The sequence below is a fragment of the Neomonachus schauinslandi genome, chromosome 11, assembly GCF_002201575.2.
Source record: "Neomonachus schauinslandi chromosome 11, ASM220157v2, whole genome shotgun sequence".
In the NCBI taxonomy this organism is placed as follows: Eukaryota; Metazoa; Chordata; class Mammalia; order Carnivora; family Phocidae; genus Neomonachus; species Neomonachus schauinslandi.
Window position 1 is genome coordinate 10,127,306 of NC_058413.1, and position 27,004 is coordinate 10,154,309.

Below are 27,004 nucleotides of genomic sequence, written 5' to 3' on the forward strand. Positions count from 1 at the left end.
AGTAACCAGTTGTGTGATGCTTGGCTGTTCCTTTCTCATCTCTAAGCCTGCAAAGTGGGGGATTAGATTCCTTTCTAAGGTCCCTTTTAATTATAAGCCACCTCTAAACTTCCAGCTGAGCCTTTCATTCATTTATCTTGTGTTGCCAGGAGAGTGACCGTAACCACTGAACCTCTAAAAGAAATGGGCGGCCATGGAGAACAAGTCCCTGTCTAGCTTGATGCCAACAACTTCTTCAAAGCGCCGCTAGAGAAAGCAGCAGTGTGAGCAGCAGAAAGTCAGGGGATTAGCGGGGTTTGTCACTGAAATATCAAGGGGGTTCCAACTGGATTTTTTGTTACGGTTTCACTGTTTCATGGTGGATTAGACCTGTCTACTATAGTTTTTGGATAGACTCCAAAAGCAGCCAGGAGGCAACGACACAGAAGGGGTAGGAAACAAGAAAAATGGTAAGTGCTTTGGACAGTGGAGACCTTCACAGGATGAGAATGAGCTTGATCACAGGAAATAAGGAGAATTAAAAGCCAGCATGGAAATGCTTAAAGATCAATTAACTTTTGACTTTGAGCAAGAGCAGATACTCATCTGACAGCAGAGGGGCCATATGGCTCAAGGTTTTCTAAAATGGATTCTGTCATGGCTCCTGGTGGCTTCTTGGGAGGAAAGAAAAAAAAAGCCACTATTGAGTAAGATGAAGTTTTAAAGACGGTTACTTGGAAAAGGAAATGATATATGCATGTAGGGCAGTATTTCTCCAGCTGAAAAGAAAAGGAAGGGAGGGAGGAAGGAAGGAAGAGGGGGAGGGGGAGGGAAAGGAAAGGGAAAGAAAGAAAGGGAAGAAAGAAAAAGAGGAAGGAAGAAAGGAAGGAAGGGAAGAAAGTATGTTTCCTTTTACGTTAACTTGAAATTTTAAAATAAATGACCAAAAAATACTGGCAGGTTTTGAATATGCTTCTTCCAAGTATTCATGCCTCATTCTGGTAAGCTGACAATGATCTGTAGGAGGAATGAGAGAAAAGATGCTGGCTTTGAGGCAGAGGTGAAGAATATAAGCAGGCTTTTAGGATGACAGGCTTGAAGAAGATACAGAAGTTGGCAGTGCCTTTAGGGATTAATTCAGGCTAGAGCTGGAGTAAGAAAATCATCACTGCTTTTGTGTCCACACAGAATCGCTCAGCACAGCCTGAGAACCAACCGCGGGGAGAGTCCCTACCTTCCCTTGGAGGCAGTGAAATTCTAGGGACAGGTGCCATAAGGAAAAGGCTGCAACTCCAATGACAGAAAATACATGTTTATTATAAAATAAAATAATGTTTGTTTCACGATGAGAGTAGAAAAATAACACTATGAGCTGCTAAAAAAGTTCTGGAGCTCAGTCTCTGAGGAACAAGGTGACAAGCTTGTGCGTCACCCTGGGAGCAGACCACCCCGAGGCTCTCTGTGCTCGTGTGACGGCTGGCACAGCACCTACGGGGGGTATGTGGCTCTGGTCCTGCTGGAAGCCCAAGGAGCCTACAGGGTCCACACAAGATGCTCTGGCCACGAGGATCAAAGAGAACTGGAGCTCAGCAGGGAACTGGTTCTGAGACGGGCCAGGATGGGCCGGCCTTGCCCCTCCCTACACTGGAGTGTACAACAGTCTCTTAGGCTGATGGTCCTGGTTTAGAAGATGATGCCCAGTGGCCTCACGCTCAGTTTGTTGCCCAAATGTCTGTGTTGAGGAAAAGCTGCAACCGTTCCCAGGACAACCTGACCCACCAATTCTCACTGGTGTGGCTAAAGACCAGAAGAATCTGTGGTCTCAGCCCATGAGGGCTGCTGGCTGCAATGTTTGTACTTCAAATCCTGTCCATACTGATGGCAGAAAGAAAGAAAGAAAATGTTAAAAGACCAGTGAACAAGAGCAGCTGGTCTGAACTGTTCTATATTCCAAGCTTCTTGGCCCCAGAGAACAAGGAGAATGTCTTCCCTGAGTAACTGTCTACCCTGAATAGGAAAAGCAATCCCACGGGCACCCCTTTTCCCCTTGAAAGTCCTTCAGACCCCTCAGGCTTCAGAAGAACAAGGAGTCCCTCCCTAGGATGAGATGGGAACCCAACCCTCAGGTGGCAGGAAATGGTCCCTCAGCGCGGTACCTGGAGAAAGCCGTCAGGGTGAGCACCTCAAGCAGCAGCTCTGAACCACAGAAGAAGAGCAAGATGCTGTTCATGATGGCTTCCAGGCGGAGCACGTAGGTCTGCAGCAGCAGGTAATAGGAGGCCATCATGGCAGATGGGAAGGTCAAGGCCACGCTAATACCAAGTGGCATCTTTCGTTGGCAGAGGTTCCCCTTTGTACCTGTCAGACACAGCCCATGGAGTCATCTCCAAGTGGCCTGCTTTCCCTGGACTCAGAAAAAGGTTGGGGGGATGGGATGGGATGGACTGGCAAGGCAGAGAAAAATGATGCTGAATGGCGATGGGCAGATTTATAAATGGGGTCCCACTGTGCTAAAAATGAGAGGCTTTTGGGGCGCCTGGGTGGCTCAGATGGTTAAGCGTCTGCCTTCGGCTCAGGTCATGATCCCAGGGTCCTGGGATCGAGTCCCACATCGGGCTCCCTGCTCCTTGGGAGCCTGCTTCTCCCTCTGCCTCTCTCTCTCTCTGTCTCTCATGAATAAATAAATAAAATCTTTAAAAAAAAAAAAAAATGAGAGGCTTTGGAGGTGCCACAGGATGGAGTCATTCACTCCAAAGGTCCTGCTTCAAGTGTGGCTCCCACTCAAGGGACAGCGACTTATTTACTTGGGGAAAATATTTTTTTAATTATAATACATAATCATTGAAAACTTTTCAACTAATATAAGTACAGAAAATAATTTTAGAATATACAGAAACTAAAAGGCCCCATGACTCCACACTGGAGACAGCCATCATTACAGAACGATGTATATTGCTTCAGATTTTTTTATGTGTATATACTTACATATTACTACTTATTATTATAAAAATAGAATCATACTCTACATACTGTTTTCAACTTATTTTTTCCCATTTAAGTTAGACATCTTTCCACGTATAACTACCCTATTCTTTTATTAATGGCTACAGATGATTTCATTGAGGCAATTCCATAATTTAACTAATCCTGTATTGACAGATGTTTAGTTGTTTCCAATTTTTTAATTTTTTTAATCTTTTTTAAATTTTTTTTTTTAAAGATTTTATTTATTTATTTGAGAGAGGGAATGAGAGACAGACAGCAGGAGAGGGAGGAGGGTCAGAGGGAGAAGCAGACTCCCTGCTGAGCAGGAAGCCCGATACGGGACTCGATCCCAGGACTCCAGGATCATGACCTGAGCTGAAGGCAGTCGCTTAACCAACTGAGCCACCCAGGCACCCTGTTTCCAATTTTTTTAAAGATTTTATTTATTTATTTGAGCTAGAGAGATCACTATGGGGGGTGGAGGGGCAGAGGGAGAGGGAGAAGCAAACTCCCCACTGAGCAGGGAGCCCGACGTGGGGCTCGATCCCAGGACCCTGAGATCATGACCTGACCTGAAGTCAGACACTTAACTGACTGAGCCACCCCAGTGCCCCTCTAATGTTTTTTTTTTTTAATTTAATTTTTTTTTTAATTTTGTATTTTAAGTAATCTCTACCCAACATGGGGCTTGAACTTACAACCCAAAGATCAAGAGTGGCACACTCCATGACTGAGCCAGTCAGGGGCCCCTCTAATGTTTTGATGTTACAAAATACGTGGCCATAAGCTTTCTCCAATAGGTACCTTTGCTATCTGTAGAAGTGTTTGTTTTTTTCAACCAGTTTTAGATGTGTAATTGTCAGGACTAAGAATACAAATTTTAGGGGCACCTGGGTAACTCAGTCATTTGAGTGTATGACTCTTGATTTCAGCTCAGGTCATGATCTCAGAGTTGTGAGATAAAGCCCTGCATCAGGCTCTGTGCTCAGTGGGGAGTCTGCTTGAGATTCTCTCCCTCTGCCCCTCGACCCCACTCATGCCCTCCCTCTCTCAAATAAATAAAATCTTAAAAAAAAAAAAAAATACAAATTTTACATGGCAAAACTATTAGCAAAACAATTGTTCTAATTTATATTCCCAAAGAGTGTGGGAATAGAGAGACCTGGTCCTCACACCCATTCTAATACTGGGTATTTGGAAATCTTTTTAATCTGCTGGATGAAACTGTTATTTTGTTGTTTCAATTTGCTTTTTATTAATGAGTTTGGGCATTTTATCATGATTACTGATCCTCTGTAATTATTCTTATATGAACTGCCTATTAGTGTCCCTTACCAATTTTTAAAATTAGGTCATCTTTTCTTTAGTGACTTATGTGAGCCTTCTTTATCCTTTGTTACATGTATTGCAAATACTGTTTCTTCTCAGCTTGTGTTTTAACACTGTTTTCTGGGGTAAGATATTCTAACTAATAATGAATTTGCTCTGGATCTGTGAGGATAAAAAAGTTGTCCTAGGGGCGCCTGGGTGGCTCAGCTGGTTAAGCATCTGCCTTCGGCTCAGGTCATGATCCCAGGGGCCTGGGATTGAGCCTCATGTCGGGCTCCCTGCTCAGCGGGGAGCCTGCTTCTCCCTCTCCCTCTGCCTGCTCCCTCTACTTGTGCTCTGCTCTGTCAAATAAATAAATACAGTCTTAAAAAAAAAAAAAGTGTCCTAAGAAATCCCTGTTCAGAGAGTGGAGGGGACCTAAGTGCCAACTTGTGTGACATACTGCCCTGAACGTGGGGTTACATTCAAATCTATTCTCCCAAGCAAGCCAGTGAGAGGAACCAGGCTCTCCTAGCACTTAGGAAATTAGGAAGGAACTATCTAAAATATCATGCTACTGCCCACCTCTGGCCCTACAGAGCAACAACAAGTAAAGCTTGACCCAAAATATGAAGCAGCTTGAAACTTCAGAGAGGGAGTAATGGGACATTCCACCAGATCCAATCTCTTATTGTGAGACTAGGTTATGTACTTGTTCTTGTTAATCAAGCTAATCAAGTCTGTCTGAGAAGGAATGGAAATATTCTCTGGATAACACTCACCAAAAAACAGTCGAATTACTTCAATTCCAAGGTAAAGGAGAAGCATCACCACATCCAGTACTAGGTTGGCTGTTGGATATGGTAGCAGGAGAGCTGCCGACACAAAAGCCAGAGTTTGCAAACATGTAACAGCACCCGCAAGAACTCCCCTACACCTGGGGATAAAGAGGGCATGCATCTTATCAGCTTTCCATGAACTAGTTAGTGAGATGAGGGTAGGATCTGTTAACCTGCTACAGGATACACTAACTCACAGCGTGACTATGTCTGCTAGAGGCCGACTCATTATTAGGGGATTTCACTCCTAACTCCAAAAGTCTGTGAGGCCTCCAGTCTCCAAAATGACTGGATCTACATGGGTACACTGGCCACTGAATAGTTTCTGAGGGTCACCAATGAGCCTACAGTGGAGCTTAGCAAAGAGAGGTGACGAGGGAGAATAAGGACGGAGAAGCCCACATTTCCCCAACTGAGGGAACTCTTGCTGAGGGGCTTCCTAGTCAGTCATTCTCAAAGAAGCCATATGATGAAGAAGTGAAGAGGAGCTACAGAAAAGGATGAAAAATAAGAAGGCTCCTGATGGGAGTTGGCTCTGGGCTGAAGTGGGGAAGGGATGTTGGGGCAAGGGTAGTCAAGCCCCAGGCCTTACCTTTATACAGAAATATGAAGAGTTCCAGCAGAAAATAGGTGGCATAATACCACCCGTTCAGAAAGAACAGGATTTCCAGGGGGGTAGAGGACAGCCGTTTACCTGAAAAGATGAGCACAAATAAGAGGGATGGGCACGACGGCAGGTCAATCTCTGTTCTTTGGTTCTGTGCCTAACTTGAAGAAAACACGAGGTCGCAGCTACTGGGAGAGGCCACTTGGGGTACTTCTGACTGCTGATAATGAGAGGGTGTGTGTGTGTGTAGGGGGCTTCCATCAATCCCCTTCCTTCCCCGGAATCACCGTCAAACCCGACTCTTGTCTTCGGGGTGAAAGTCAAGGCCGCTCTAAGATCTTAACCCCGTCACTATTTGGGCCATCGGGACGCAAAGGCCACCACTGGCCAGCACTGGCCTGTTCGAGGTCACACAGCAAATTCGTAACTGAGCCGGCCTGGAAGAGGCCCAGCCCAGGATCTGGGGGTTTCTGAGACCTGCACCTCGAGACCTTCAGGCACTCACGGAGAGTGGGGCTGCGAAACCCCACTCTAGACAAGTGAGGAGAGATGTCCCTAACACCCGAGAATGAAGAGTCGGGCTCTAACGGGGGGGAGAGGGACACTGAAGGCATCAGGACCAGAGACACACACCTCCGGAATCTCACCTCGCGGCGCCATCTTCAGTCCCCATGGAAACTGCGTACGCCGCTACAGCCGCTCCCAGAGCAGCGAGGCGCGGCCGGAAGCGGGGATGGAGCGACGCCGGCTGCTGGCCCCTCTGTCCGCCCGCGGCACTCTATGGTTCCCAGGGCCCGGGGCCCGCGCGAGGCCGGCCACGCGTGCGCGGGGAGGAGCGCGGGCGTAGACCGCCGCCGCTGGGATTTCGGCTCGCTGAGCCTGGGGGAACAGTGGCAGGGAGCAAGGTTGTCGTCCGCGGGGCCCCGGGGCAGGGGCCGTTCTCGGGCTCGCCAACCCCAGGTGACAGGGCGTTGGCCGAAGTGGTCAGTTGTGGCAGCGTGACCACAGGATTAGTAAATAGGCCCTAGCCCCACGCTTCTCTTTTCTAACAACGGTCTTACAATGAGAAACGGTTTGCGCGACGGTGCTCTGCAAATGCCGGGTGGGGGTTAGCAGGTACCAGGTAGTTAGCGGGCACCAAAGGGAGTCAGAACTGGAGGCTCCGTCCAAGAAGCTCCGAGAAGACACAGAGAGGAAACGTGATCACCACGTGACCCAGAGCGTGCAGGGGAGTTGAGAGGCCAAAGTACTCCTGGGTGGGAATTGAAAGAAGTTTCCAAGGGACGGCCTGTGAACTGGGTTTTGAAGCCTGAATACCATTTGGAGTAATCACTTCCCGCAGGGGAGTGGAAAGAAAAGGGGTTTGCAGTGGGCCCAGGCTGACATGCCTGTTAACCCGCAGTCGGTCCTGGCAGGGCAGGAAACAGGTAATTTGAATAGAGTGACTAACCCTCAAGGACAGTGCTGTACCCCTCGCTAGTTGGATTGGAGGTGGGGCGGGAATTTTTTTCTTCTAGGCATAAAGGGGAAGGAGCAGAAGCAATTCCATGCACCTGGAGAGAGGTATGGAGAAGCCCTCCCACCAGGTGGGACAATCTGAGAAGCTGGTGGGTACATCACCAACCTTGCTTCCCTCCCCTCTCCTCTGCCTTCCTATCTCCGCTTGTGCCTCCCCTTGGCAGAACTTAATGCAAGCTGAAGGTTTTCTTTAGTGACGGGGAGCTAAGATGGGGAGGTAAGACTGAATTGCTCCTAGCCCCCCAAGCAGCAGGAATGTCAGCATGGTTCCCCTGCACCCAAGTCCTCTGAGTGACAATGAGCCCAGAAAGCGGTGCACACAATAGATGATGCCACATCTGAGGAGCCCAGGGTAATGGCTCAGCACCTTTGTAAGCAAGCAGCTAATAAGCCAGGGCCCCTGGGGGGAAGGAGCAATTACAGTGTAGTCATATATACAGTAAGGGGTTAATATCCAAACTATATAAAGAACTTCTACAGCTCAATAACAAAACAAAACAACAATCCGATTAAAAAATGGGCAGATGACATGAACAGACATTTTTCCAAAGAAGACCTACAGATGGCTAACAGACGCATGAAAAGATGCTCAACATCACTCATCATAAGAGAAATGCACATCAAAACCACAATGAGATAACACCTCACACCTGTCAGAATGGCTATTATCAAAAGGATGAGAAATAACAAATGTTGGCAAGGATGTGGAGAAAGGGGAACCCCTGTGCACTGTTGGTGGGAATGTATCTTAATGCAGCCACTCTAGAAAACATGGAGGTGCCTCAAAAAATTAAAAATAGAAGTACCACATGACCCAGTAACTCCATTACTGGGTATTCATCCAAAGAAAACAAAACCCTAATTTGAAAAGATTGATGCGGGGCTCCTGGGTGACTTAGTGGGTTAAGCGTCTGCCTTCGGCTCAGGTCATGATCTCAGGGTCCTGGAACCGAGTGCCGCATTGGGCTCCCTGCTCAGCAGGAAGTCTGCTTCTCCCTCTGCAACCCTCCCTCCACCGCCCCGCTCATTTGCGCACTCGCGCGCGCTCTCTCTCAAAAATAAAATCTTTTAAAAAGAAAAGATATATGCATTGCTGTGTTCACTGCAACATTATTCACAATAGCTAAGATACGGAAATAAACTAAGTGTCCATCAATGGATGACTGGAGAAAGATGTGCTGTATATATATTCAATGGACTACTTCTCAGCCATTAAAAAAATGAGATCTTGCCATTTGCAACAACATGGATAGACCTTGAGCATATTATGCTAAATGAAATTCAAGTCAGAGAAAGACAAATTACCATATGATTCCACTTATATGTGGAATCTAAAACAAAACAAAAAACAAATGAACAAACAAAACTCCTAGATAGAGAATAATTTGATGGTTGCCAGAGGGGAAGGTGGGAGGGTGGGAGGGTGGGTGGTGGGCAAAATGGGTAACGGGGATCAAGAGGTACAAACTTCCAGTTCTACAATAAGTCATGGGGATGTAAAATTGTCTATAAATAACCCTACAATCCTTTTAATATGCATAAGATCTATAGGAACATTCCCTTTTTCATTTGTAATATTGGTAATAGTGTCTTCTCTTTTTCTTGATCAGTCTAGCTAAAGATTTATCAACTTTTTGAAGAATTAACTTTGGTTTTATATATTTCTCTTTATTATTTTGTCCATGTTCTCTTTAGTTCTGGTCTTGGTTTTATTCTACTTTGCTCTCTTTTTCTAGTTGAAGGTAAAAATGTAGACCATTGATTTTTTTTTTTTAAAGATTTTACTTATTTATTTGACAGAGAGAGACACAGCGAGAGGGAACCACAAGCAGGGGGAGTGGGAGAGGGAGAAGCAGGCTTCCCGCCGAGCAGGGAGCCCGATGCGGGGCTCCATCCCAGGACGCTGGGATCATGACCTGAGCTGAAGGCAGACGCTTAATCATCTGAGCCACTCAGGCACCCCGATTTTGGTTTTTTTTTAAATATTTTTTCAAAGATTGCATTTATTTATTTGAGAGAGAAAGAGAGGGAACACAAGCAGGGGGAGCGGCGACAGAAGGAGAAGCAGGCTCCCTGCTGAGCAGGGAGCCCGATGCGGGACCCGATCCCAGCACCCTGGGATCATGACCTGAGCCGAAGGCAGAGGCTTAACTGACTGAGCCACCCAGGCGCCCCAAGACCATTGATTTTAAATATTTTTTTCTCGTGAAAAGCTACATCGTAGGCATTTTAATGTTTGATTTTCATTATTATTCAGTTCAAAGTACTGTCTAATTTCCTTATGATTTCTTCTTTGACCCGTGCATTCTTTACAAGTGTATTATTTAATTGCTAAATATGTAGTGGTTTCCCCGTGTGGCAGTTATCAGTATAGAGCCCCTCAGCTCCAGATTCAGTTTTCAGCACTTATTCTGTGATAGCGGACTGGACTTGAAGCATTTCTCCCTTATAGTGAGCTCGGTGATAAGAGGATGCTAGAAGGACACTGCAGGAGAAAAGGGGTTTTCGTGGTTCCAGTGTGCGTCTGCTCTTGCTGCAGTCTGTCAGAGATGTGTACTGGGGGGACACCACTGGATGTGTGCCAAGAGTGGAGGGTCCCGCAGCAATCTTTCAGCTTCAGCCCAGGTTTGGTGCTCACCTTGCCGCAGCCTCACACCTGCAGTGCATCAGGATCCCTCTGTATCCTGCCCACCAGCCTCAGCTTGCAGCACCCCAGGGGCTGTTTCCCAGAGCTTTCCTGATACGGGTACCAGAGGCTCCAGATCTCACCCTGCAGTAGTGCCCTGACTCTTCTGCATCCCTGCCCACCAGCCTTGGCTCACCCACACCCTGGGGTGTCGTTTCCTGGGGCCCTCCCAGGACACCACGTACACCATTTACTCCGTACAACATTGCATCTGATCAAGCTACTCATTTCAGTGGAGGTAGTGTGGCAATGGGCTTATGCCCATGGAAGTAACAGGTCTTCCCACACATATTTCCCCTGGAACCAGGGTGCTTCCTTGAAAAGTGGAACAGCTTACTGAAGACTGGGTTCTAGCACCACGTGGGAGACAACACCATGAAATAATGAGGGTTGCTTTACAGAACGAAGTACTTTTTTGAATGGGAGACCATTTATATGGTGCTGTCATCCCCCTGGCCAGCATAACGTGGGTCCAGGAACCAAGGGGTGGGAGTAGGAATGACTCGTCCTATTACACCTTACCCACTCACAGAATTTTTGCCTCTTATCCTGAAAAATTGGAGCCTGCTGATTTGGAGATTTTAGTTCTCAAGTGAGGAATGTTCCACAAAGGGACACAAAAATGGTACCATGGAATTGGAAGAAGGGACTGCCACCTGGCCATTTTGGGCTCCTTATGCCACTAAACCACTGGGCAAAGGGAGGGGGTCCAATCGACTGGGTGAAGTAACTGATGCTGATTCTCAAGGGAAAATTCCACTGCTGCTACACAATGGGGTTGAGGAAGACTGTGTCTAGAACCCAGAGGATTCTCGGAGCACCTCTCAGTACACCCATGCTTCCCCAAAAGCAGGGCGATTAAGGACTAAGATCTTTTAGAATGAGGGTTTGGGTTACTGTACCAGGTAAAGAGCCCAGAGCCCCAGAATCTCAGCTGAGGACAAGGGAAATATGGAATGGGTAGTTGAAGAAGGAAGCCATGGATGTCAGCTATGACCTTGTGACCACTTACAAAAATTACCAGTTACAAAAACGAGGACTGTAGTAGCTTTGCATGTGTTTCTTTGATTCTTGTATGTATATTTGTCTATACTGACCATTTTCTCCTTTTTACTCCCCTTTTTGTTTTATGTACAAATTGTGGGAGGTCAACTTTATAATTTAATCTTTAGGTAGTAGAATATTTCATGGAACCATGACTAAAATTGTGGAGTAATTACTATAGCCAGCTCTGGATACAGTGAGTATTAGGACTGTGTCTTCTCATTTGGGAGAAGGGTGAGAACATCACTTTTAAGGATAGATATATCTTATTGGCAGGAATATAACTGATAGGGAAGTCCAAATATGTATAGAAGAGCACGTATGGATTCTGAGTAGCCAAGAAGATGGATTCTGTTATCTCTATTTTGCCTCTTGGCTCCAGATTCACCCTTTAGTACCTGTTCTTTGATAATGGACTGGTCTCAGCATTTCTTCCTTACAGTGAGCCTGATGTTAGCTTTGTCAGTAGAGGGCACTGGAAGGACACTCTTGGAAGGAAAGGACTTGTTTTCTCTGCTGCAGGGAGCTCTGGTTTGCTTTTCCTTGCTCCGGTGCCATGGTCTGTCAGCAGTGCCTGTGCACGGGGACGTCAGGGACCATGCGGGGGCCGGTGCTCTGCTCCATCTCTGCGCCAGGAGCAGGCAATCCCCCGGCAACCTTGCAGACCAGGTCCAGCCCCGGCGACTACTTTGTGGTGGCCCTCCCTGTGAGGGATGCTGCATGCTCCAGGCCTTGCACCTGTGGCTACTCCCTGACTCTCTGCACCTGCACCCTCAGCCTTTTTTACCTATGCCCCGGACCATTTGTCCCAGAGCCCCCCAGGCATGGACACCATGTGCCCACAGCAGTGCCCCGACTCCCTCTGTACCTCTGCTCACCAACCTCGGCTCTTCCCCCGGGAGGGTTGATTCGCGTGGCCCTCCATGCTTTGTGTGGCGGTCATGCACTGCACGCCTCGTGCGTACACCTTTGGTCACCTTCCCAACAGTCTTGGCTCACCTGTGGCCTGGAAGCTTGTTTCCGGGGATCTGCCCAATGTGGATACTGTGGACTCTGGGCCTGGTGCCTGCAGGTGGTGCCCTTACGCTCCCTGTGCACCTACTCACCAGCCTTGGCTCCCCTGTGTCCTGGAGGGCTGCAGTGAGGTCTGAACCCCAGTCTTAGGGTGGGACCCTGCCAAGTTTGTCCTTTCTTGGGTACTCTCCCTCAGCCCTCAGGTACCTTTTGAGAATTCTCTTTACATCTTTATAGTTACTCTTTTGCCATAACTTTATAGTCAATTTAATTTATAGTAAACTTGTCATGTTTAAATTACTGTATGGTTTCTGTCTCCTGATTGGACCTAGACTGAACCACCTAGCTATCTTGTTACTGATTTCGAGCTCAATCCCATTATTGTCAAAGAACTACTCGTTAGGGGTGCCTGGGTGGCTCAGTCGGTTAAGCGTCTGCCTTCGGCTCAGGTCATGATCCCAGGGTCCTGGGATCGAGCCCCGCGTCGGGCTCCCTGCTCCTCGGGAAGCCTGCTTCTCCCTCTCCCACTCCCCCTGCTTGTGTTCCCTCTCTCGCTGTGTCTGTCAAATAAATAAAATCTTTTTTTTTTTTTTTTAAAGAACGTACTCTTTATACTTTTAAATTTATTGAGAATTGTTTTATGGCCCAATTGTTTTATGGTATATACTGGTCAATATTCTGTGTACTTGGGAAAAAATTGCATTCTACACTCTTATATGTTTTAAAGAAATTAATAGGAAAAAAGACAAAAAGTCTTTCTATTTAACTGGGCACTATTTCTGCTGTGCTCCATTCCTTTCTGAGAATCTGGGTTTCCATCTGTCTGTTACTATTTCCTCCAGGCCAAAGAATTCCTGTAGCATTTCTTGTAATGCAGGATTGTTGGCAGCTCATTCCCTGAGTTTTCTTTAATCTGAAAATGTCTTTATTTCAACTTCATTCTTGGAAGTATATTTTTGGTGAATGCTGAATTCTGATGACCTTTTTTTTTTTTTTTTTCTTTTAGCATCTTAGAGATGTTATGTTCTCTCCTGGCTTCCAGTTTCTAGTGAGAAGCTAGCTTTCAATTGTTATTCCTCTCTGTGTGGTGTGTTGTTTTCTCTTGATGTTTTCAAGATTTGCTTTTCGCCTTTAGCTTTAAATGATTTGACTAGGATGTCCTAGCGGTGGCCTTTCTGTGTTTCTCAAGGTGGGTTTGTGCACTATCTTAAATCTACAAATCTCTCTTTCATCAAATTAAGGAAACTTTTGGCTATTGCTTCCCTAAATATTTTTTCTGCTCTGTTCCTTCTTTTTGCCTCCTAGGACTCCAATTACACATATGTCAGACTGTCTGATATGATATAACTAGTCTGTGCAAGCTTTTTTTTTTAATCTTTTTTTCCCCTCTGTTTTTCAGCTTGGGTAATTTCTACTAATCTGTCTTCTAGTTCACTGACTCATTGTTATCTCTGCTTTTGCTGTTAAATCCATCCATTTAATTCAAAAATTCCCAGTTGCTGTCATTTTTATTTCCAGAATTTCTGTTTTTCAAAAATCATTTGCTTCTGTGCTGAGGTCACCTATCATTTTGCTGAGAATGTATTTTCATTGTTGCTTTAATATCCTTGTCTGTTAATTCCCATATCTGGTTCATCTCAATGTCCATGTCAGTTTTTTAAAAATTATTTTTATTTTTTTTAATTAAAAGATTTTATTTATTTATTTGAGAGAGAGTGAGAGAGAGAGAGAAAGCATGAGCACACGGAGGGAGAGGGAGAAGTAGACTCCCCGCTGAGCAGGGAGCCCGATGCGGGACTCGATCCCAGGACCCTGAGATCATGACCCAAGCTGAAGGCAGACACTTAACCGACTGAGCCACCCAGGCGCCCCTCAGTTGTGTATTTTTTTTGTTTTAAGATTTATTTGAGAAAGAGAGAGCACAAGCAGGGGGAGCGGCAGGCAGAGGGAAAGGGAGAAGCAGGCTCCCCGCTGAGCAGGGAGCCCGACGCGGGGCTCAATCCCAGGCCCCTGGGATTATGAACTGAGCCCAGGGCAGACGCTCAACCGACTGAGCCACCCAGGCACCCCTCCATGTCAGTTTTGAATGTTAAAGCGTGGAGACTCTGGTTTCTGTTCCTTGTCTGCAAAGACTAATGTTCCTTTGGTTGCATCAGGTAATCAGCCTGGTTGGATACACACCTGAGGCCACACTTACTGGGTGGCGGGCTCCAATCTCAGTCTAGATCTTCTGTCTTTAGCTGAGTTGCCATGAGTCTGCATTGCACATGCGTGGTGCGGGGCTTGGGCAGAGATGTGGGCAGACAGAATCTGGGGATTCCCACCTCTCTGGCTTCTTCCCTTCTGAGATTCTCATCTCTCCCACGCCTTCAGTTGCCCTCACTCGGTACTCTGGCACTGGGATTTTCCAACAGCAAACGTACATGCCACTTTGCCTACTGCCAAGTTACAAGCAGCAAAAATAAGGAAATTTCTCTGCATAATTCTCCTCTTTAGAGTGTGGACTGCCCATCAAACTTTCCCTTCATTCTCCAGTATCTTCAAGGAGCTGTTTTTCATATTATGTCCAGACTTTACAGTTATCTGTGGAGGGGTCATTCCCATAGGATCTCAGCCATTATTAGAAATCCCTAGGTATAGTTTAAATATTTTATCTACATCCTCCATGTTTTCCTCTATTTCATGAGCATATCAATCATAGTTTAAACTCCTTGTCTACTTTCTCCAATATTTGGATCACCTGTTTCTATTTTTTTACTTTTACTCTGGTTTTAAATAATACGGGCCTATCCCTTGACTTGCCAGTAATTATTACTAGATCCAGAAATTGTGTATAAAAAATACAGTGTCTCTAGATGTTTTTTCTTCCACTCCTTTCTCTGAAGGGCAGATAGAAGGAGACTGATCACCTTAACTTGCTCAGGAACTAGATGGTTTGAGGCTGCACTGCAATTTTGATAAGCATCAGTCTACCTGTTTCATCTTGTTCCTAGTAAGGAGTCCTGAGCTTTTTATCTGTTCACCGGTTCCCTCCGGCTGGCGGGTCCTGAATTCTAATTATCAGCACCGAAAATCTGCCAAAAATTCTGTTCTGCTCTTCAGAGCTTTGAGGTTTAGCTTTTGATAACCTCTGGCCCTAAGATTTGGTAAATATCTTGAGGAGGTAATTGTTTTGTGTTTAAGCCTCCTCCAGCCCTCAGTTTTGTTTCTCCAGTGTTGTCAGACAACCCGGCTCAGCTTCTGTTTCCTGGCTATAACCCTCCATCTGGGCAACGCCTGGATTCTTAGCTTCTTGCTCAAACCCAGAATCAGCAAATGCCCCCAGGCAAAAATCTGCTGCAGACTGTCAGCTCACTTCTCTATGAATCTCCCTACTTTAGAATTTTAGGTCCCCCAATCCTCTTTCCTTCAGTAATTCTCTGAGGCCCTTAAGAAAGGCCCCTAGGATCATGAACTGAGCCCAAGGCATTTTATCTGTTTTTTCTAGTTACTAACTGGAGCACTGGTCAGCCAGGAGCAACTCTATCCTACTAAAAGTCTCTAAGCATTTGTGAAATGCTTTGCTTTTCACTCACTGTCCCCAGGGAGTTAATTTAACATCTCATCTTAAATACACATTCCTTGGGGCGCCTGAGTGCCTCAGTCGTTAAGCATCTGCCTTTGGCTCAGGTCATGATCCTGGGGTCCTGGGATTGAGCCCTACATCTGGCTCCCTGCTCGGTGGGAAGCCTGCTTCTCTCTCTCCCACTCCCCCTGCTTGTGTTCCCTCTCTCGCTGTCTCTCTCTCTCTCTGTCAAATAAATAAATAAAATCTTTAAGAAGAAAAATAAATAAATAAATAAATACACATTCCTACTGCTAAGTGGGGGAAAAAGCAAACTGTTTTATGGCATATTCCCCATATTCACGGCTGCATATAAAATATATACACATATTGTCAAAGGTTTGACATAAACAACTGGGAGAGGATGGTGGCAAACTGTATGTCTGTTTTTGGTAAAAATGTTTCTGAAATGTTATATTATCTGTAAGAAGTATACAGGTAAATGTAGATTGTCAGGGAGGGCACAGAGAAGGAACTCAGTGGCTGAGATATAGCAGGAAGAAAATTAATCGCATAAACCTTTTAATAACTTGAATTTTGTATCACATGAATATATTAACTATTAAAGAAAGTAAATACACACACACACACACACACACACATCCCAGAACTCACAGGGCCCCAAAGTGCCACAAATATTTTAAGGAAACAGGCATTTGGTTGTACTCACTAGCTGCAAACACTATAGAGAACAATCTAGGCCAGATTCATTCTGGGGCACAAAAAAACTGCATTGTTGTGAGCAAAGGGGAATATAATATTCCTATATAAGCTTTTGTGAAAAGTTCCAAATTGGGCTATTTTTTTTTTTTTTTTTATATATGAGGGTATAGTAAGTATAGATGATGGTTGCTTTGTTAGGTCTTTTTACTTTTATTTTTTATTTTTTTTAAAGATTTTATTTATTTATTTGAGACAGAATGAGAGAGAGAGAGAAAGCACATGAGAGGGGGGAAGGTCAGAGGGAGAAGCAGGCTCCCTGCCGAGCAGGGAGCCCGATGCGGGACTCGATCCAGGGACTCCAGGATCATGACCTGAGCCGAAGGCAGCCGCCCAACCAACTGAGCCACCCAGGCGTCCCTGTTAGGTCTTTTTAGATCACTTGTTCCAATTATAGGATATGGGGCCTTACACAATTTATTTAACACTGTACCTTTTCTTTTTTAATAACTGTTAAAATCTTGACAGCACAGCTGATTAACTATATAGTCTCTCTTTCTCCAGAACTTTATTCTAGGCCTCTAAACCAGGGCTCAGTATACTATGGCCTGGGGCAAATCTAGCCTGTTTTGCACAGCTCTTTAGCTAAGAATAGCTTTACATTTTTACATAGTTGAAAAAAGTCTAAAGAAAAATATTTTGTGACACATGAATATGATATGAAATTCAAATTTGTGTCCTTAAATAGTTTGATTAGAACACAGCTGCATCCATTCGTTGACGTATCATCTCTGGCTGCTTTCTTTTTTTTTTTTTTTAAGATTTTATTTATTTATTTGACAGAGAGAGACACAGCAAGAGAGGGAATACAAGCAGGGAACACAAGCAGGGGGAGTGGGAGAGGGAGAAGCAGGCTTCCCGAGGAGCAGGGAGCCCGATGCGGGGCTCCATCCCAGGGCCCTGGGATCATGACCTGAGCCGAAGGCAGACGCTTAACGACTGAGCCACCCAGGCGCCCCTCTGGCTGCTTTCACACTATGATGCCGAAGTGGACCACAGGCACACCTGAGATATGGCAGGTTTGGTTCCAGAATACCACAGTAAAGAAATACCACAATAAAGCGAGTCAAATGAATTTTCTGGTTTCCTAGTGTACCTAAAAGTCGTGTTTACACCATACTATAGTCCATTAAGTGTTCACTAGCTTTATGGCTAAAAAAACCCCTACATATATACCTATATATATACCTAATTAAAAATAATTGCTGGGGTGCCTGGGTGGCTCAGTTGGCTGAGTGTCTGACTCTTGGTTTCGGCTCAGGTCATGATCTCAGGGTGGTGGGATCCAGTCCTGTGTTGTGTCGGGCTCCACACTCAGTGGGGAGTTGACTTGAGATCCTCTCTCCCCCTCTCCCTCTGCCCATTCTCCCTCCTCTCTTTCCCTCTAAAAAAATAAATCCTTAAAAAAATAAAATGAAATAAAAAATAAAAAATAATTGCTAAAAAATGCTAACCATCATCTGAGCTTCCAGTGAGTTGTAACTTTTGTTTTAAGATTTTATTTATTTGTCAGAGAGAAAGAGCACAAGCAGGGGGAGTGGCAGGCAGAGGGAGAAGCAGGCTCCCCACTGAGCAAGGAGCCCGATGTGGGGCTCGATCCCAGGACCCCAGGATCATGACCTGAGCTGAAGGCAGTCGCTCAACCAACTGAGCCCCCCAAGTGTCCCCAGTCATAATCTTTTTGCTGCAGCTGCTGCACTGTGCACTTGTATGTTATGGAGATGGCTTCATTTCTTAAACCTCATGAACCAGCCTCCACTAGTTTCAGACTTTTCTTGGGCAGCTTGCTCACCCCTCTCAGCCTTCACAGAACTGAAGAGTTTGGGCCTTGCTATGGGTTAGGCTTGGGCTTATAGGAACGTTGAGGCTGGTTTGATCTTCTATTCAAACTTTCTCCGTATCAGCAACAAGGCTGCTTTACTTTGTTTGTGTGAATGCCAGAGCAGCGCTTCTGATTTTTTTTCCTTTGCATTCACAACTTGACTGTTTGGCCCAAGGGGCCTAGCTTTCAGCCCATCTTGGCTTTTGACATGTGTTCTTCAGTAAGCTTAGTCATTCCAGCTTTTGATTTTAAGTGAGAGACATGCAACTCTTCCTTTCACTTGAATATTCAGAGACCATGGTAGGGTTATTCACTGGCCTAAGTTCAATACTGTTGTGTCTCAGGGAAGAGGGAGGCCAGAGGAGAGGAAGAGAGACGGGGGACAGCCAGTCGGTGGAATCACAACATGCCGAACATCTATAGCCTAAACTTGCTAACTAACATGGGTGCGCTTCATTGTGCCCCCAATAATTACAATAGCAACATCAAAGATCACTGATCACAGAGCACCATAACACATATAATCACAATGAAAAAGTCTGAAATGTTGCGGGAATTACCAAAATGTGACACACAGACATGAAGCGAACAAATGCTGTTGAAAAAAATGGTGCCGACAGACTCGCTTAACATGAGTTTGCCACAAACCGTCTATCTGTAAGAAACACGGTACCTGTGAAGCGCAATAAAGCAAGGTATGCTTATGTTGCAACAAAGACCATATGGCCCTCAAAATCTAAAATATTTACTATCTGGAGCTTCAGAGAAAAAGTTTGCCAACCCCTGTGCTAAAATGCCTCTGAATGATGAGTTTTACAGAGCAACTTTCTGACATGGTTAGACTGAATTAATGGCCCTCCGTCTATCTGTGCCTTTTACCAGGACACTTTGTAGTGCTTTCCCACCTGGGCTCTGGGCTCAGTCATATGACTTGCTTTGACCAATGGGAGTCCAAGAGACACAATACAAGTAAAGGCTTGAAGTTAAGATTGCACAATGGAGCTCATTCTTCTGCTCCTCTACCACTGTCATGTGAACAGACCCAGGCTAGTCCTCTGGACGATGACTCAGGAGAACCAGGACAGCCCAGTCAGTCCAGCTGAGACCAGCCTAGGTTAGCCAAAAGCCCCAAATCCCAAGATCATCACAGCTGCCTGGCTGACCCACAGATGACCACAGACACATGAGCAAGCCCAGCAGAAATCACCTGAACCAGCCCAATCAGATGAACCCCAAGGCTCAAGAGCCATGTAACTATTTATTGGTACCTGCCACTGAAGTTTGGTGGTGGTCTGTTACACATTATTCTAGCAAAAGAAAGCTGATAGCTTGGGCATATGAATTTTAAAAATTTCTTCTGCCAAAACAGGCTAAGGAACATTTTTATTCTTCTGAGGGCAGTTAAGGGCTCTGTGCTGAATAAAGCATGGAAGTCCAGGTGCGTATGGGTGGCTCAGTTGGTTAAGCGTCCAACTCTTGGCTTCGGCTCAGGTCATGGTCTCAGGGTCATGAGATCGAGCCCCATGTTGGGCTACCTGCTCAGCGCGGAGTTTGATTGTCCTCCCTCTACTCCTCCCCTGCCCACCTGTCCCCAGGCGCACATGCACACATGCACACGTTCTCTCTCTCTCTCAGCTAAAATAAATAAATAAATAAACCCTAAAAAAAAAGGCACAGAAGTCTGGAACTCCAAGGGTTGGGGTGGGGCATCAGATTGCATCTTGAGTTTCTACAAAAATAGCTTGTACTCATAACGGCACTCAATAAATATCTTTATTTGTTCTGTGGCTCAAGCTGCCCACTGGGTCAAGTAAATGCCAAGGCCAGGACTTGATATGCCTCTTATCTGCGAAGAGATCTAGCTACACAAACAGACTCTACCACTTACAGAAAAAGAATTCAATTTATTTCCTATTTATAAAATGTAAAAAACACCCACCTTGGGTATAAAATCTAAATGTCTACAGTGTGATCAGTCAGGAGCTCAGAAATGTCACTCTTTGCATCCATTATGTTTGGTGCAAAGAAAGCAGGTGCCAGGAGCCCCTCCTGTACCAGGCTAAGTGACAGCTTCCCAAGGATCAAGCCTCACAGCCTTGTGTGAGAAGAAGGACAGAGAGCAGGAAAGGAAAAGGGGCAGAACCGAGGTGGAGGCCAGGGAGGGTTATGTACTGAAGCCTGTATTGGGAAACACTTTAATTTGCAAGAGGGAAGATCTTCCTTCTTGACTGCTGAACACAAGTGGCCTGAGACTGTCCTAGGAAAGTCAAGGTGCTTCCTGTGCATAGGGCCGACGCCCACCCCACAGAGCCACAAACATAGCCTCTGTCAGGAAGGAAAGGCATCCATCCATCAGTGTGACAAGAAGTGGTCACCTTTGGACTTGTGTGAACTCCTTGCGCAGCCATAACGAGTCATGGTAGAAGCGAGGATCGCCCAGTCTCACAGCTGTCCGTTTGTAGAAGTAGCAGTAAAACACCGCTGCTGTGGGCAGTATGCAGGAAAGAAGTGTCAGGGATGCTCCTGAATATCCGTTTCAGGCTAAGAACACAACCTAACAGGGCGCCTGCGTGGCTCAGTCGTTAAGCATCTGCCTTCAGCTCAGGTTGTGATCCCAGGGCCCTGGGATCAAGCCCTGCATCGGGTTCCCTGCTCTACAGGAAGCCTGCTTCTCCCTCTCCCACTCCCCCTGCTTGTGCTCCCTCTCTCGCTGTGTCTCTGTCAAATAAATAAATAAAAAATCTTAAAAAAAAAAAAAAGAACACAACCTAACAAGGCGGAGGGGCCCTGCCTCATGATTTCCCAGGGACTCCCTTGCAAGGGCAGCTGGCCATCATCCCTCCTGTTCTTGTCATGGCTGTTCTACTCGTCCCATGCTGGCAGTGATGGACTGGGAAAGCCAGGATCGCGGCCCTTAGTTGCCTGAGCCATGGGTGCCACCGAAGGGAGGCCTGAGGTTGCTCTGGTCCTTACCTAGTCTCTGGAATACAAACAGCGTTTGAAGTCCATCTGTCCAGACAAAGCGGTTGGAGTTTTTCCAGCGTAAGTTCTGAAGGAGACATGAGTAGACAGGGGAAGGTTAGTGACCAGATGAGGCCCTAGAATCTCCAACTTGGTTAGCTGCAGAAATGCCGCTTGGTTTCAAATTAGGCTAATCTCACCCTCCTTCTTTCTTCCCACAACCCCAAGGAGTTTTTCAAAGGAGCTTCAAACTCCCTTTTCTGTACAAAGGAAATATCCTTTTAACCCTGAAGGAGAAAGTTTGAACTAAGCTATTTATTCCCTTTCATTCCATAGCTTTTTTTTTTTTAAGATTTTTATTTATTTATTTGACAGAGAGAGACACAGTGAGAGAGGGAACACAAGCAGGGGGAGTGGGAGAGGGAGAAGCAGGCTTCCCGCGGAGCAGGGAGCCCGATGCGGGGCTCGATCCCAGGACCCTGGGATCATGACCTGAGCCGAAGGCAGACGCCTAATGACTGAGCCACCCAGGTGCCCCCATTCCATAGCCTTTTCCAAGGAGAAGTGATACACATTATCTCAGTTCAGTGTGGTCACTGTCTTTCCTTGCAGACCTCAGGCTCAGTTCCTGTCAGATAAAGGCTTAGTGCACTCAGGGTTTAATCAGATTAACAGCTTTATAGTACAAAGTACAAAGCCAGGACCTATTTTGGCCCCAAGAACCAGAGCAGAGACAATCCTCTTCAGGAAGCACTATAGAGACTCTGGCACTGCTACTTCTTCCCCGTGAGCTCTACTTCTCTCTGTGGAATAACAAGGGTGACTTAATGGAAGGTTCAGTCTAAGAAGGTGGCTTTAGTAGAGAAGTGACTAGAGAACCCTGAGGTTTTAATGTGTCCCATCAAAATGAGTATGAGAAACACAGGCAATACCCAAAGAGATGGAACAATTCGTGAAGCAGGAGAATCTGAACCATGAAAACTGGGATCTGCTGTGAGGCCGTGTCAGCACCTTTAGATGAAACTTCTAAATGCAGCACCAAGACACTCTTGGCCTGGCCATTTCCCATGGGACACCAATGTCTAAGAATACCTTGTCCCAACACCCACCTGCCCAAACAGCTAATGATGAAACACAGTCACCTTCCTGTTTTACCAGGACTGTTTTGGGGCAAAGGTGAACAGAATATTCCAGAAGTGTCCCCTGACTCTTGGATAAGGCAGTTCTTTAACACAAAAGGTTGGGCAGAAGCGCCTTATGCAACTTGCCCAAGCCCAGGCGGCACCACATTCATTCACCACCAACACACCTATTTCCTGTCAAGGTTTCTGTGAGATGTAAAAAATTGAGGCTGGATTCCTAGAAAAAAGATACTTCTAGCCCCTTAAGGATTCAGGAACTCAGAGCTCCGCTCTTACCATGACCCAGACATGAAGGGAGATGCTGAGGGCGAAGTATACAGCTGTGAGGATGATGGTCCCTTTGAACTTGTGGAAGAGGAGGTTGACCAAGCCAGCCTGGAAGACGAAGGTGTTGAAGAACATGAGGAAAATGATGATGATGTTGAAGAGGACTGCGATATCCTGGATGCTGCAGACATCAAACAAAACACCACTAAATGGAGGTCTGTGGGACGACCCAAGAGCTGGCCCTAAGTCCTAAGGGACACCATGAAGTCTGGCCTTCCCTGTGCTCTAGGCCCCTGAAACCCCCCCCCCCCACAGTGGCATGGGCTTTGGGTCCCAAATGACATGAGTCTCGAACTCCCTGCTGGCCCCATCAGTGAGGTGCAGCCGACAGACAAAGTTTTCCTGCTCTGGTGCTCTTAACCTTCTAGACACTTGGGAGGAGAAGCTGCTTTCTTCCCTATATCCAGAAAAAGCCAGCCCCGCCTGTCACATAACCTGGGCCTGCCAGACATTTCCACCTAGAGAGATGGCAACACCTTTCCCTTGATCTTTGCACGGCCGGTGTCTTAGGGCCATTCAAGTCTCAGTTCCAATGTCTCCTCTTCTGAAACCCTCCTTTAACCCCACGGCCTCAAGGAGCCCTCCCCTCTCTGCCCCATCCGCTTTCCATCCACTGTATATTTGTTACTATTCAAAATTATCTTTAAAAAAATGTATTCATTGTCTTTTTCCACTTGAGTGGAAATCCTGTGAGAGCAGGAAATTGTCAGCTTTACTACTGTACCGAGAACACTGTCTGGCAGGCCAATGAACACCCGTTGAATGAAGGAAGACAATGTCGAAGACTGATTTTCTGTTAATAACTTGCCTTGTGGAGTCTATAAATCATTGTGGAAGAAAAATGCCAACAGCTTCCATCCCATATACATAACAGATATGACTGCCCTTTGAGCTAACCATTCTGTAATCCTCTTTCATGGCAATGTAAGACAATACTTCTACTCACAGATGGAGAAAATAACCCTCTGACTGCTCCCTGGATCCCAGACCCTTATTAGAAGCATATAAATACAGGATCTGTGACATGTCTGTGGAGTACCCAAGATACATGAAATTTTATTTTCCCTAAAATTTCTCTATTAATAACTTTAAAATGCTAAATCACAATTGCCAGGGCTTTCAAACTGTTTGGGTTCAGCTGTCCAGTCCCACCCACTGAACTCACATGAAGAGCACCAGCTGGATGACAGGAGCCATCCGGAGTAGCTCCGAGAAGGAATTGACAAAGAGGTCATAGGACAGCAGCAGGAACTGCAGGGAGAGCACCAGGCTATAGTTACTGGTCTGGAGCATCTTCCTTCTGCTTTACTGGGCCCCCCAGGGGCACATTCCACAGTTCCCCAGAAGACAGCTCTGGGCTTTCTCCCCACCACTGAGGGAGAAGCACTAGTTCCTCAAATCGGAGCTGTTTTCCTTGCGCTAAGACAAGGGCCTGTCAAGGCAAAAAGGAAAAAAAAAAAAAGAGAGAGAGAGAGAGGTGGTTAGAAATTCATTAATACAGTAAATATTTACTGAGGACCTACTACATGCCAGGCCCCATTCTAGCTGCTTGGGATACATCAATGACCAAAACCACTACCACCTCCCAAAAAACCCAACTAGTCATTCCTAGGGACCTTCATCCTCAAACTTTCTGCATGCCCGGAAACTTCTAAATGCAGAGCTCTTTCTTTTTTCTTTAAGTTTTAATTTATTCATTTTAAGTAATCTCTATACCCAACGTGGGGCTCGAACTCATGACGCTGAGACCAAGAGTCACATGCTCCTCCAACTGAGCCAGCCAGGCGCCCCAACGCAGAGCTCTTTCCACTTTTGAGTTCAAAGGAATCTAGGAGCACTACAAAGAGTGACTGTGTAGTCGTGTAGTTAATACTAATTCTAATACTAATTGCAGCAGCAAACCTTTATATAATCACTTACAGTATGCCAGGGACTATTCCTTTTTTTTTTTTTTTTAAGTAATCTCTACACCCAACATGGGGCTCAAACTCATGACACTGATCCCCAATATCAAGTCACATGTTCCACGGACTGAGCCAGCCAGGCACCCCTGCCAGGGACTATTCTAAGCACTAAAATTCTGTAACTCTCACAATAACCCCATGAAGTAGAAGACACACTATTATTACTCTACCATTACACAGATAGGACAACTGAGGCTTGGAGAGAGAAAATAATTTGTCCTAGGTCACACTGCTAGTAGCAGTGGCAGAACTGGGATTGGGATTCAGGCAGCCTGGGTCCAGAGTCTGTGCTTTTAACCAATGCCCAAAGCTGCCTCTCATATAACAGACAGGCTGATATGTACTTGGTGGGAAAGACGTTGGCGCAGAAGTGGGAAGTGGTGCAGGCAGCGCAGAGGAAATGATGTTCTCCTGCAAAACTCTATGTTTAAGGGGGTGGCAACACAGCGGCACCAGGTAAGGGGGGCTGGGCCTTTACTTTCATATATTCCAAGGCCCAGAAATTGCTCTGCAGGTGTCCTGTGACCCCTCCAGCTGGGTCAAATCTATAAACAAATTTCCAATGCTCTGAGGTGTTAAGAGGATGAGATTAAATTCACGTCTGCAAAATGTTTTACAATTTACAAGCTCTTTTTATATTCATCAGGTTACTTAATCCTACACCCATCTTGAGAAGCAGCCGTTTGTATGAATATAATGCCCTATCACACAGAGGCTCTGAGAGGTTAAGGAACCGCATCCACCTCACCTGGTGGAGAAGTCCCACCTTAGTGGCTGCGTGATGGCACTTTCTCTGAGCGGACAGCTATCACCTACTACCAGCACCATGATACACTTGGCGACCAGGACAATTTCCTTTAATCCTCGCAACTACTCTGCAAGGTGGGAAAGAATGAGCCCCCCGTTATACAGGCAAGAACACAGGGTCAGAGTTCAGGTCGTGCCTGCGGGTCGCAGGGGAGCAGAGCCTGGCTTCACAGCGGGGGGATGACACCAAAGCCCGCGCTCTAAACCACGACTTCACGGGCCACCGCGGCGGGCTGTCGTGAGGATCCGTGACAGGGACCCGCCCGCCGCCAACTCTACGGGAAGGAGGCCCATCGCCTCCGCTTTAGGGAGGCAGAGATTCGCGAGGTAACGGAGCCGTCTTCGGTCTGTCCACCGCTCCCTGCCGCGTTCCCTTTGTCCGCAGGGCAGCTTTCCTCCCAGTCCTTCCCAATCCACCTCAAAATGCGGCTGCCTTGGCAAAAAAAACCCCAAAACCAAAAAAAACCACCCGAAACAGTAACAACACAAATTCCGACTCTGGTCACCTCACCCACTCCTCAAGCACTCTCACCTCAAAGACCCAACGTCGGTTGTCATGGGGACGCCGTCCTGGCTTCCGGAAACCGGTTTTAAATCCCGGAAGTAGATGGCGGACGCGGGCTCCGTCTGCACCGTGTTACCCACCGGTCCTCAGCTTTCGCTCCGCGCTCTGTGGCCAGCCCGGCTGCCATATCTGGCCACCGCTTTCCTGGGCCCGCTCCTCTCCTGCCCTCCCGGCGTCGCCGCGTCCAGCTGCCGACCTTCCCAGCCGCTGCCTGCGGCCTTGCGGAGGGCCAGTCCCCGGCGAGAGGCTTCGCGTCCGCCCGAACACGAGTTGGGGGTGAGGGACCGGGCCGAGCCGTTAGCGGCGCTCCCTGGGAAAGAAACGCCCGCGAAGGAACTGGAGCTGGGAGTCTGCAACCTCGGACTTCATTTCCCAGGCGGCCTCGCGCGCGCCCGGAAGTGCTGTGAGCCTATAAGGGACGGAGGCGGCTCGGTTCACTGGCCCTGGGGCTGCGGTGCGGGCTGCGTGGTCGCTTGCCTCCCAGAGAGTCCGTGATTCCATCCGCCTGGAGTCCTGGTAGCTGCCGCGCCGGGTGGCGAGAGGCGGGTCTCGGAGACCCCTGCGACCCACTGTGGTTCGGGGGTGAGAAAGCTCGGATGGGGAGTTCAGGGATCTGGGTTCGCGTGCTGGCTCCGCTGCTACCTCTCCGCGCTGTCGCTACCCTTCACTCGGCCTCAGCTTTCTCCTGTAGGAAATGGACGCTGTGGTCCGCGCCCTTCCTCCTACAGGTGTGGTGGTCCAGGCACGAAAGCGCTTCGGAAGTCGCAGTCAGCAGGCGGAGCCCCTGCCCTAATTGTCACCGAAGGTTAGCTAGGACCGACAGCCCTTCGTCCCCGCAGAAGAGTCGGGGATCGGGCTCCGGGTTCCTGGAACGGTTCTCCGGACACCTGAGCCCGACCGGGGCAGTCTGGAAGGGCGGGTCTGTAATCACTGTGGCGCTAAGCAGCGCCTTGCCTGTCTACCTCCCGACTGGAACTTAGGGGTCCTCACTCCTGAGCCCTGACTTTACAGAAGCCACGTTTGGACGTGAGGAGTCCTTGGAGCTGAGGGAAGCGAACCCGGGTTCCTGTACCAGCTCTGCCACTCAGCGTGGCCAAGTCGCTTTCCTTCTT

At 47.0% G+C, this 27,004-nt stretch overlaps 2 protein-coding genes across 2 annotated transcripts; both read right to left on the reverse strand.

Moving 5' to 3' along the window:
• Window positions 1-1,321: 1,321 nt before the first annotated feature.
• TMEM216 (transmembrane protein 216) lies at window positions 1,322-6,424 on the reverse strand. The gene is made up of 5 exons (XM_021685468.2): window positions 6,366-6,424; window positions 5,704-5,805; window positions 5,055-5,147; window positions 2,136-2,337; window positions 1,322-1,854 (listed from the first exon to the last, which is right to left on the reverse strand). The coding sequence occupies exons 1-5, from the start codon at window positions 6,376-6,378 to the stop codon at window positions 1,839-1,841; spliced, it is 426 nt and encodes a 141-aa protein (XP_021541143.1). The 5' UTR covers window positions 6,379-6,424; the 3' UTR covers window positions 1,322-1,838.
• A 13,545-nt stretch (window positions 6,425-19,969) lies between these two features.
• On the reverse strand, window positions 19,970-26,110 carry TMEM138 (transmembrane protein 138). The gene is made up of 5 exons (XM_021684902.2): window positions 25,860-26,110; window positions 23,722-23,988; window positions 22,506-22,677; window positions 21,100-21,175; window positions 19,970-20,610 (listed from the first exon to the last, which is right to left on the reverse strand). The coding sequence occupies exons 2-5, from the start codon at window positions 23,847-23,849 to the stop codon at window positions 20,498-20,500; spliced, it is 489 nt and encodes a 162-aa protein (XP_021540577.1). The 5' UTR covers window positions 23,850-23,988; window positions 25,860-26,110; the 3' UTR covers window positions 19,970-20,497.
• Between the last annotated feature and the right edge of the window lie 894 nt (window positions 26,111-27,004).

Coding starts and splice junctions, on each gene's coding strand:
- TMEM216 (XM_021685468.2), bottom strand. Junction 5,148..5,703: donor CTTCATATTTCTGTATAAAG/GTAAGGCCTGGG, acceptor TTGTGTCGGCAG/CTCTCCTGCTACCATATCCA. Junction 2,338..5,054: donor AGTAATTCGACTGTTTTTTG/GTGAGTGTTATC, acceptor TGTGTCTGACAG/GTACAAAGGGGAACCTCTGC.
- TMEM138 (XM_021684902.2), bottom strand. CDS start 23,849: ATGCTCCAGACCAGTAACTATAGCCTGGTGCTCTCCCTGCAGTTCCTG. Junction 22,678..23,721: donor ATCCAGCTGGTGCTCTTCAT/GTGAGTTCAGTG, acceptor TGATGTCTGCAG/CATCCAGGATATCGCAGTCC. Junction 21,176..22,505: donor CCCTTCATGTCTGGGTCATG/GTAAGAGCGGAG, acceptor TGTCTCCTTCAG/AACTTACGCTGGAAAAACTC.